Source organism: Paralichthys olivaceus, chromosome 6 (assembly GCF_024713975.1).
Source record: "Paralichthys olivaceus isolate ysfri-2021 chromosome 6, ASM2471397v2, whole genome shotgun sequence".
Classification (NCBI taxonomy): domain Eukaryota; kingdom Metazoa; phylum Chordata; class Actinopteri; order Pleuronectiformes; family Paralichthyidae; genus Paralichthys; species Paralichthys olivaceus.
Genome location: NC_091098.1, coordinates 18,809,300 through 18,821,317, shown reverse-complemented (window position 1 = coordinate 18,821,317; position 12,018 = coordinate 18,809,300). Strand labels below are relative to the sequence as shown.

At 41.8% G+C, this 12,018-nt stretch overlaps 1 protein-coding gene across 2 annotated transcripts in view; it reads left to right on the top strand.

The window, feature by feature from the left end:
• slc2a4rg (SLC2A4 regulator) overlaps positions 1-12,018 on the top strand; it is a 44,472-nt gene that overhangs the window by 5,244 nt on the left and 27,210 nt on the right. For both annotated transcript variants that reach the window (XM_020096193.2, XM_020096192.2), the window contains exon 2: positions 2,619-2,854. In XM_020096193.2, the coding sequence (XP_019951752.2) occupies positions 2,619-2,854 (236 nt within the window). The remainder of the gene's footprint in view (positions 1-2,618; positions 2,855-12,018) is intronic.

Below are 12,018 nucleotides of genomic sequence, written 5' to 3'. Positions count from 1 at the left end.
GTAAGTGACGTTCAGCCGTGTGTGTGTGTGTCTGTGTCTGTGTGTGTGTGTGTGTGTGTGTGACTCCATTCAAGTGTCAACAAACACAACATGTACCGTGACGCTGTGTAATGAGAAGTCTGACAGCTTATAATGAGACGTGGGGCATTAGCCGTGTTGTGTTGTGTGTGTTTTTTACCAGACTCAACAACTCTTCACCCTCCTCGGTAAAGTGTCGGTCATTTTGCCGCCTGCGCTCGTTCGAGAGTGATTACGTCTCATCCAGACGGATTAAATGGCGGCGGCTCATTCTGCGTGCAAAAGTTTAGCAGCGCTGGGGGAGGGGACTTTCAAACTAGCGGCCACGCAGCCCCCTCCCACCCGTAACTCCAGGGTGGAGCTACAGCAGAGGCGTTGTTAGGATGGGAGGGGGCCCAGGCCAGCCCAGCCCAAAAATCTCAACATGTCCACCCCACGTTTAAAAAGAAACAACATATAAGACACACAACATCATCATCCACTGCTGTTCTCCCTCTCTCTCACATTCTTTACACTCAATCAATTACATATTTACAATGATGTATTTACACAGTTATATTCATTTGTAAATGGTCTGTATTTATAAAGTACTTTCTTAGTCTTAATGACCACTCAAAGCTCTTTACAGTACAGGTTATTGCCATTCACACACACAAATTCCTTCACTTTTTTATGAGGGGCAATTTGGGGTTCATTATCTTGCCCAAGACACTTCTGCATGCAGAAATTGGGGCGTGGAGATTGGGATGGAACCGTCGACCTAATAGTTAGAGTGCGACCACTCTGCCCCCTCAGCCACAGCCGCCCAGCCTACTTCTAAATGGTTTGACAACCTCTGAGCTAGAAAAGCTAGCTTGCCACAGAGCCCTCTTAGTAGATCAGCTGCTTGACTGAAACTCAGATGACCCAAAATCTGTGTGCTCGTTTGCAAAAGATTTTGGACATTTTCTCTGTGTTCGTATTGATGTCATTGTTGCAGGATTGTGATGCACGCCAACAATGTCTGCCAGTGGAAAGTCCCACAATACATTTTTAAATATTCATATTACGCTCAGTGTAAAAAGAATCAGAATCATCTTAGGCATATTAGGGATTTGACTCCGGTGTTGATTGTGCAAATAGACATACAGTAAAGACAGACTACAAAATAAACAACCACTATGCAAATAGAGTGAAGCTGTAGTGCAACAGGACAACAAGCTGAGCAATTGTGACATAAACATGTAACTACATTGCAGATATGATTGAATTATGACAAATATTGATTATTAATGTACTAGCACATTGAAGGACCATCTTTTGAAGTGTGACAAATTCGAACTAAGACACGCTGGGTCTGTTCTTTCTTATCTGATGCTCTCCTCCTCTTCACAGTACTGGATGGCCAACTAAGCAGATATTCAATACAGAAACACATGTACATCAATCAGCAACTGTGATCTGATAATATCTATATCTACCACATTATCATCCAACCTCATCCCTTGCGCTTTGCACTGTTGCTTTTTCAACGTCTCCCTCTCTCAGATTCTTTCTTCTCAATCCATTAAATATTTATTAATATTTATGATGCTGATTTACATCGTTATATGAATTTGTAACAGTCTACTTGATGTGTCTGCTGACAAAAACATTTGACAATCTCTGAGTCAGAGTATCTAGCTTGCCTTATTTTTCTCTAAGCCATCTGCTACAGCAAAAGGCATTAACTCTTCCTCCAGCTTCGTCTGTGCCTGGTGCCTTCACCCGTTTTCCTATAAAAAAATTCTATATTCGCAGGCTTCAAGCCCTGTGTGTATGAATTAGGTTGCAAGCTGCTAGCACCAGATGTCAACAATGACAAGTAACTGGTGCTCTCTCACACAAAGTTTGCACTGCGCATGAGCCAAGTTGTGGGAAGTAGATCAGCTGCTTGACTGAAACGCAGATGACCCAAAATCTATAAGCAGAAGTCTGAGCAAAATACTCTCTGGTTTCAGCTTTTCAGATCCATTTTTCCTTGTCATATGCTTCTGGGCTGATGATAACAAGCAAACCTGATATGTGCTACTGATACTGAACTTTTACAAATGTGTGAATAGGCAACAGGAACAGAAATAGGTATTTATTAGGTCCAATAATAGGGCTGTATTTTTTTTTCTTGCAAGTGTGTAATTCAGATAAAAATGAAGACTGGGTTTGACGTTGGTCAGGTCTGACTCATGAGCTCAACTGATACTGTAAAGTAAAATAATAATGGTGTAATAAGTTCTGATCACTGATGGGATGGAATGTCATGTTGTTGGGTGTTGCAGCTGGTTTGATCCCATCACAAGATAGCCTCTAGTTTAACCTGTGACTACCATCAGTCTGGTTGGTTCCCAAGGGTTTATGTACAGTGGAAGAGCAAATCAACTGCTTAGTTACTTAGAAAGAGGGGGAAAGATTAAAGAAGCGTTTTCCTTTTCCTAATATTTTTTTTCAAGAATAATAGTTGAACCCCAAAATACTAGAAATGTATGCTATTACCAGACCTAATGTTTCTGATCGATATGCCTACTGATATTAGCCTTGAAATGAAAGACTAACTTTAACACTTTCACATTTTCTCATTTTTCTAGACTGGTCTTGGGGATCATAAAGACACTGGCTCCACTGGGATCCTGAAGAGGGCCAGTCCCACTCACTGCCCCGGCATCAATGGTCTTTTGCCAGGTGGCTTCAAGCATCTGGACATCAGCAACCCATGGAAACAGGCAGAGCTAGCCAACGGCTTCTGGGCAGCACAAGTGCAAAACGCACCACCGGCAGATAGACAACCGCATCCTTCCTCCCACATCCCTGTCCCCAGAAACAGGTACAGAGAGGCTGCGGCCATAAATAATCATTAACCCCTGTTGCATCTTTTTCTTTGGTTTATTTGTTTTACCTGTGTTGTTGAGAGAAAAGACATCACCTTTAAACATTGGGTTTCTAACCTGAGGTTTGGGCAGAAGTGTAATCACCCTAGTGAATTCTGGAGCACATAGTTATCTACCAGACCTATTTTATGTGTGCATTGCTCTAGTTTCTATTCAGCCTAGTCCAGGAGCTAATTTGCTGCTGACTTTGTGGTGTTTAAAACAATCAACATAGGCAATTTTCAAGCTCAACTCCGACCCTGTGTTCTATAACCAAGTCTTGACTGGAAGTGGAATGCACCCTCTAGCTACAACAGTACAGTGGTTGGGTTATGAATGGTGTGGGGGCGTACTGGTCAACTGACCACATATTTGGTATTCTCTCCAGAATAGTTATGAAATATGCCCTCAGCGAGCCAGAGCTCGAGATGAGGGCCACTATTGCCCCATCGCTTGACAGAAGGAAAAAAGAGAGAAAGAATGAGATGGTAACAAGATGTTGGTGTTGTGTATTTATAGATCAGTTAACTGTGTTTCGGAAAGTTTTCACTAATCCAGCATCTCACTGTTTCGCTTGCATTATATTGTGTACTTGTTGACCCTCTTTTCACAAGCCAGGCTAGCGTTATGTCTCGGAATGACGGGCTCTCTGTATGTCAGACAGGACAATGAACTTTGTTGGGCGTTTTGTTTGATGTTTCTTGCTTCAGTGCAGTGAAGCAAACCTTTGTTGCTGTTGATTCACACAATTTTCAAAGACATACACAGCCACATTTTTGCTCAGGAAGTTCTTTAATCGCCCTTTGGCAAACATACATGCACATTCGCGCAGTTTCACACAGAGCAAGCAGAAAATACATCCAGGGACAAGCCTACTGTACTGATAAGTGATTATGTAACAGTGAGGAGGACTAGGAGAGGCTGCAGGCGGTGCCTAAGCCTTTATTTTACACTGCTATTCGTTCCCCTCTGAATCAAGTTGGTGCTTACCTATTAAGCAACAGTGCTTATACATTAACAAAACCTGGCACTGTACTATCTACAATATCAGCAGCCCTTTATTGAATAGGCATTCAACATTCTACCTTATTTTCTGAACCACAGTAGATGACTGTTTAAAAAAAATGCTTGAAAATTAAAAGTTTAGATGCAGATAGATGCTAAGCTGATTAGAGTCTATCAAGAAAACCGGGTAGTTTATCATAGGCGTGGCGTGTGTGTGTAGGGGTTTTCATGCCACACTTACTCCTTCAATCTTCATCATATGAACTTCGTGTGCCACTGGTCATGTATGTGAGGGAGTGTCTCTGGGAAGCACACAAGACTGAACACGCTTTTAAACCTCAGTGATGCCGTGCCTCCTTCTTTGTGAGTGCGTGTCCGAGTGTGTATGCACGTTTGCCCTCAGTGAAGCGGCTCTCGTCCTCACCATCTAGATATTTGTATGCTCACTCAGCAGGTCAGGTTGAAAATGGGTTGAACAATTGTGTCGAATTTATGATGTCACAAAACTCTCAGAACCAATCAGAATGAACACAGTTCAGCATGAACCTAACAGGAGAGTGGAGCTGTTGGGTTATACCCACACTGTCCTCATCTGCGTGGCTTTAACCCAATATTTAACATCTCTATTCCACATCATGCTGACGGCTATCTCAGCACACGTACCACTATAATGAGCTCTGCGTTGACATTACACAGCTGCTAAAACAGATTGCATAACATTATATAACTGTGTAGTCATGTTAGCCCGGCCTCACTGTTGCTACATTGGCCTTTCAGATTAAGTCCCTGTCTTTACCCTGCTCAAATTGGCTTTTGTTTTGCAGTTGGTGACAAGAGGCCCTGCTGTCCTCTTTCACCATGAAACTAACAGCTTTTTTTAAAACCCTGATTCACTTTTTGATTTAAACCATTTTTCATACAATATTCAGTCGATTAGATGAACTTCAAAAAGCTTATCCCAGCTCTGTGTATTAAAATACATGTGCATGTGGTGCTAAATAGAAATTATAAAAGCAGTTTGGACAGGGACTGTACCCTATAAACTTACTGACAGTAATTTGGTTTAAACGGAGTGCAACAATTTCACCAAGTCACATTCGCACAACACTAATACACTTTTGAACTGCAGCGTGATGCAACATTTTTTTCTTCGAAGTAATGGTCACAGTGGCAGGGCTGCACTTATCACACCAGTGAGTGTGCACATCTCTGCATGTGCGGGTGTGACTAATTGTGCATTTGCTGCACTCTGTGCCCTACTTTAGTTAATGCCAACAAACCCATTTCATTTGTTCCCCACCTCTTTAGGCAATACCTCAGTTGTGTTTCGGGGATTAAGTATGTTTACAAAGACCTTAGCTATAAAGCCTGTGTGTTACATTAACCACTGTCTCATTTAAAGTGTTGTTTGTCAGGTACACCATTCAGTGCATTCACACATTGTCTTGTCATTTTGCAAAAGCTGCAAAGTAGGTCACTATCTTTTAGGGAAGCATGGAAAAAGCTCTTAGAGGAGGAACCTAGATATTCCCTCGCTCACACTTGTGCATATTCATCCATATAGATTCAAACCTATATTTGCACCCAGTCCCATCATGTCAACTTTGCCACTGTGTGTGTCCTTCTCTCTTCTTCCTTCAAGTCTCTCTTTCACCGACACCCTCATAGCAGAGCTCGTTCTACCTGTCAATACTCATCAGCTTAGGATCCAGTGCACTGATAACAGAACAAAGCACAGTGTGAATAGACAGAAAAACGAGGTCTGATGAAATGAAGCAGGGAGGGGGCATTTTGTCTTGATGCGAAACGCTTTTCTTTCTTATCTGTCCTTAGTCAGGTACACTGTCACCACAGTAGGATAACATGAATAGAAAACACTGAGTCTGCATAAACAGGACACCAGAGCAACCAACTGCTGGGGGGGTGTTGGTGGTGGAAACGACGGCTCTGTTTTTAACATAATTACTGGCCAGCCTTTAACTCATACTGCTCAGAGTCATCTGGGGGCTTAGGCTAGGCTAGGCAGTTAGTTGACCACCTCTCCACCCCCCTTTGACCACCCCACCACCAATCCTCTTCTCCGAAAGGGCCGGTTGTTGAAGGTCAGAGTCAGAGGAACAGCCACCCACCCCCACTCTTGTCTGGGATGTTTAACCCACATCCAGACTGCTGACGAGGCCTCCAGAGTTTAGCAACCCGCTCCTCTCTCAGGTGGTTATTCTTGTTTATATTTTTTCATATCAATAATATTTTCCTCTTTCTGTTCTCATGTTAGTCTTGTAATTAGTTGCAAAACTCTGAATTTCATGTAGCATTTTCTTTACTTCCTTGTTGCCCTTTTTTCCCCCTTCCAGACCATAAGAGGTTAAGGCTCTTGCACTGACACAAGTAGGGGTGAAAGGTCACCCTCCATGAATAGAGTTATGCAAAGGAGGTTGGTGGGCTTCTGTGGGGGTCAGATCGGGACACGAGCAGGCATCTGGCACGTCTGCTAGGTCAGCCCCAGGATCTGGGTTAGGTGCTAGTGTAGACAAATTATAACCACAGATGATTGTAGCACACATATAATCGCCTCACCACTGGATGCTGACTTATGGAGGAGTGAGGATCTAGTGTCAAATCATTTTTTTTCTATCTGATCTGTGTTTTGCAGATTTGTACCAGGCTCTGAAGCTCTCACAGAAAATGAGGGCCTATGGGAGAAGCTCTGTCTCTTTCTCTCTCCGTCTCTCTCTATCTCCCATTCTGTCTGTGTGAGTACAATGCCCTAATGAGACATTAATCATCTGCTGTTATGCAGGGAAGAAGTGAGGCAAAATCAATTTCATAAGTGAAGAGTGGCGTAGGAGGCCATGAAGGAATGTTATCTGCAAACATTTAGCTCCGTTGCAAAAGTAGATAGACAAGGTTAAAAGTGGATTGATTGAATGAGGATTCTAACTCCTCACTTGCTTTTTCCACATCAAGTCATGTACATGTAGGTTGTTTATCTGTCCACAAGCAGGGCACCTTAGGGACACAGCGAGAAAAATAAAGTTGTATCAAGAGGGAAAGAAACTCTTGTTGTGCAGCTCTGGCTCAGCTGCAGCAAAATGCTTTATCGCTTGCTCACTCACACTAATAGAGCCTTACATAAGGCCCCCTGTTCTGCCTCAGCAGCATTCAAAGATACCCCAGTCAACCGTCTTTTTTCAATCAATCTTTCTGTTCTTCTACCCAGCTCCTCATACCAACAGCAGCTGCTCTGAGGCTTGCCCCTCTGTTCACCAGCTTCTCCGATCCTTCTCAGCTTTCATTATACCCCTCCCACAACCTTTCCGCATCTACAACTTTCGTCACTCCCCCAATAACCGTCCCTCTCTATCCATGAGTTATAGACAAGCTATAAACGTGCCTTAAGCGTTCCTCAGTGAAGTTGAGTGAGTTTGCTGGTGTTGTTTAAAAAGCTTTCTCCGTAGTGAGGCACGGACCACAGTATAATACAAAATTGCTCCATGGTCACAAGGTTTTTGCCTTTTCCTCATTTTGTGAAATGTCCTTCCTCCCTTTTTTATGTATTGTATCTGTTCCATACATCCCATTTTCCATTTCTCTTGGCCTTGTGCCCTCTACCCCTTTGTCTGAAGGACACATGCTAAATCCTACTCAAATCCAAAGGAGATGAATTCCTCAATGCCAAGTCCCTCTCTGCCAGAAAAGATCATTCCATACTGCTCTAGAAAATAATTTCCATTCTAATCTATGCTGGCGCGTATTTATCTTGCTCTTTTCTTTCTTACTTTTATTCTCGAACAGCCATAAACATACATCTTCAGTGTGTATGTGATATTGTTTAATTTCCATGAGTTTTAAATAACTGTGTTCATTCACAAGGCAGGAAAATAATGGCATAGTCATCACAGGAATGTTCACTATGTTTCTATTGGCACTGAAATCGCAGATTCTCAGACATTACGCTCACAGGCCAAGGGTTGATTTTCGGTTCAAAATATTTCTTCACTGCTGAGCAGGTTCAAAGTGTTGTTTTTCTTCAAATCAAACAGACTGGTTATATAGAGAAAATAATATAATTATACACTTAAACTGTACAATATAACAGTAATTCTAATCGTGGCCTGTTTTATTTCACCTCTCACAATAGCAGATTACAACACAGTAGGAACATTTTCTGAATCCACTGTCCAAAGGCAGCAGTGAATTTGCAAATGGCCTCCAAAAGCAGACCCTTGGTGGCGAAGAGCTTTTAAAAAATGTTTTCAAATTTTCTGTAAGACTTAGTCTAATGGGTTTTGCTTTCTCCTGCGCTCAATCGCTGCACTTATAAATATCCTCACACACAAACACACACGGTGTCTTGCACAACTCTGTCATAAGTCATCCCAGTCCGGCAACGACAGGCAGTGAAATTCAGTCCAGACTGCAAAGAGAAAGAAGTCTGAGAAACGCCTAATACTTTGTACTGTGCAGCACTGAGTGGCTGACATCTGTTTTAATGCAGGCACTTTTGCTTACTTCTTAGGATTGAGTTAAAAATGATTTATCTATTCAGATTACTAAAATTTAACCATTGTTTATAATTTTCCAAAATTACATCAGACTTGAGTTCCCCTCTCCTTTCCTGTACGAGACTATTGGTGTGTCTGTGACCCATGAATTAAGAAACATGTCTTCCTTCACCTCACTATGGCAATATGTAGGACATGAAAATTAAAGTGCTTTCTGACTGCATCCTGAGGAACATCACATGATCTCACTTGTAATTAAAGGATTATCGACTGCCCTGAAGAGGAGCCGCACTGAACTTTTGAAATCCCCATTGATTTCTTGTTGACATAGTTTAGTAATGTGGGCACTTTTAATGTGGGCCTGCAAGGGACTGGGTTAATCAAAGTGTGAATGAAGACCAAAGCACAGCATAGATTCAATGGCTAGCTCCTTCATTCAAATATTAAGCTTGAAATAAACAAGTTTTAAACAACATGCCGCACCCAGACTTCTAACACCAGTGGGCCCAGGTCAGAGGAATGCTCTGTGTGTGTCTTCTAGTGTGTGGGTGTAGATATGTACGACTTTAACAAAAGAGCTGTGGGCCAGGAAAATTACGTATCCTTGTGCCGTCTAACAAAGCTGCTGGAGGACAAAACAAGCAATTAAGTAGCTTTGGAGGTGAACATGTTTTTCTTTTTTCCCCCACTGCTTTTTCTTTTCCTTCTCACCTACACGTATACACAAGCTCCATTATGTAGCCATTGTGAGGTAGCCAGGCTTCCTTTAACACTGATGTGCTAATAATGCTGCTCTCCATCAAAGGGTTGTCTATACACTGCCGAGCCAGTCTGCAATATTTGCACACATGCGTATGCGCAAAGTCACACATCCCTCACTTATATACGAAAAATGACTCTTTATGAACGTTGCTATCTATAAGCATGTGAAATGTATCTTAAATACAGTTTTTCAATTTGATTCTCTTCCACCTTGTGAATAGTGCTTGCACTACTTTCTAGTGTAAGATCAATGAGCAAATGAGCAAATGGAGGTGAGATATATCATCTTTTAATGATTCTTTTGTGAATTTTGACAAACTTTTGCAGCTCTAGTTTTAAACTGGCCTTTAATTTTAGTTAATGTTAAAAAACACCTTTAAAAGTCACACCTAGTCTGTGTGACTCTGAAAAGTAATTTTGGCCCAGATAAGTTTTTTTCCGCAGTCTCTTAAAACAGGAGCAGACACACACCCCTGGACTCCTGTGACTGCTGCCAAGATAACGTGGAGATTTCCGGCCTGGGGAGAGGTGAAAGTATCCCAGCTTAATTTTAGTGGTGGTAGTGGCTTCCAGCACCAACATGCCACTGCACAAAGCACTGAGTGTGTGAAGCTGTTCCGTCAGGTGCAGAGCCCCGATCACTTCCCAAGTAACCCCAAGAACTCTTATAGCGGTTCCAGGGCATTGGAGTACTCTGAGATTTTCACTATCTGGTAATTTTCACTCTCCTCTGATGGACTGCGTTTCCACCCACACTTGGGTTTCACCCAGTGATGCAAATGTTCACTTTTTTTCCTTGTTGTTCTGTTCCCTCACTTGTGATTTATGCAGAGGACAGAGCTGATCTCCTATTACTTGTCTTAACAGCTTTTTCTTCTCTTCGCTCCTGTTCAATCTGCCCCAATCTGGTTTGGACCAAGAATCAACACCATGGTCACTATATATATACAGGATTGTGTTTACACAGTGTTTTGTTCACCATAATTACACCATGAGGAAACGATAGAAGAACGAGGGCGGGAGAGACAGAGAGGAAGAGGAATCCAAAGGATAACACCAGTAAATGTAACGTCTCCTGACTGTAATTTCCCTCAAATTATCACTACCTTTGTTGATAACACAAAGTGGCTTCATTAAAAAAAATAATATTTTTTTGACTTCTCTTTGGGGGGTTTTCGATCATTTAGTCTGAAGAAGACACCACACAAAGAAATAAACAGGTTGTTTATCACATCCTCACCCTGTTCTTTTAGATTTAACAGTGCACTATTAACATATGGCTCACATTGTACATTGACAGGAAATGTGATCAAGATGTTGGTTAGAGAAAATGGACAATAACTAAGAGACAATGTTGCCCTGTATGACGTTCAGACCAAGAGCAGAGGAAATAAAGGATGTGAAAATAGGGGATAAGTAAGGTCATCACTCTATAGGGGAACAAGGGTGTGTTATACATCTTGTATGTGTAAAGCTGAGCAGCTGTTACGGTCTGTGGGAGTGGTCATGTCAGATTCTGTACATTTGACCAGATTTATTACGAGATGTAAAGTGCACTACAGGGGACTTTACGTTCCGAGTACGTGCATGTCTGCACGCCTGTGAGTGTGTGAATGAATGTGGTGCAGCAGTATGGTGGTATTTCTGACACTGGATCTGATTTAAGCTTCAGTAGCTTCACACAAGGCTCCTGTCTAGTGTCCAAATAGCATTACTCAGCCTTTAAAACTGTAACTGCCCTAATTATCTGCTGATAAGATTAATAAAATTCAGTTATTAAAGCAACACTATGTAACATTTGCAGAGCAACAGCAGCCTCTGCAGCTGACAAGTCTCATTAATTCTGCTGTGTTGTGTTTTTCACATGCAGAAAACAAAGTCCTTGACCGGAGCTCTGTCAGTGTAGTCCAAACCCTCTGTGGAATTCTTGATTTTTTTCAAGTGTCTTCACCCAAAACCTCTTTTTAACCGATTTAAAGTCAAACATCACTCAGACATTTTAAGCTGCAGACTATCACTCTGTTTGGCACCTCTGGCAAGAGATTGAAACCACATTGCAACTGTGAAGTGGGGATGAAAGAGGCACCATTCTCCCTTTAACAAGTCAGTGCGACGTTAAAAAAAAGATTTTGAAGCTGCTTTTTTAAGGTGACATTGTACCCTGTTGGTTTAATTTAATTAGATTACTAAATTATCCTGTGATTTTTTTTTTTATTGCATAATATTTTGATTTAAAAATGACCTTTAGAACAGTAGTTGACAAAACTCGGTGTGTGTAGATGTCTCTACTTTCACTCAACAAAGCTTGCCATTGTAATTTTGCAATGTGCATTCCCACAGTTCCTAGTCAGCATTTTCAAGATTTTGCGATAGTGTTTTTGCTTTGAGTGTCTAGTGCGTCTGACAAAAAAATACAAGTCGCAGCTTTCCTTGGGCCAGGGCTGGTGGCTGAGTCTGAAGGTTCTCCCATCTGCTTGTTTGGATGTTCAGGAGAAAGAGCCTGCTCTGATGTGACCATTGCTCAGGTTTGGCCATGTTAATAATTACGCAGCTCTCCCATCCAACAAATAGTATTTATAAATGATAAATGTCTAAAAAAAGAACAATATGGTCCAGAGTCAGGGTCTCGGATTACTCTCTGTTTTATCATCGTCATCTCTCCAGTGTTTCCATAATGTGCTCTTATTGCCTCCATTCATCTTGTTAACTATCCTGTTGTTGGCATTGAGGGGTGATAGAGAGGCCATTTTCCTTTCCTTATTCCCAATAGTGTCACTGCCTCCATCTGTAGGATGTCGAAACACTGATAATTTGGAGAGGGGTGAATAGCTTTTGGAGGCACTGGGCCA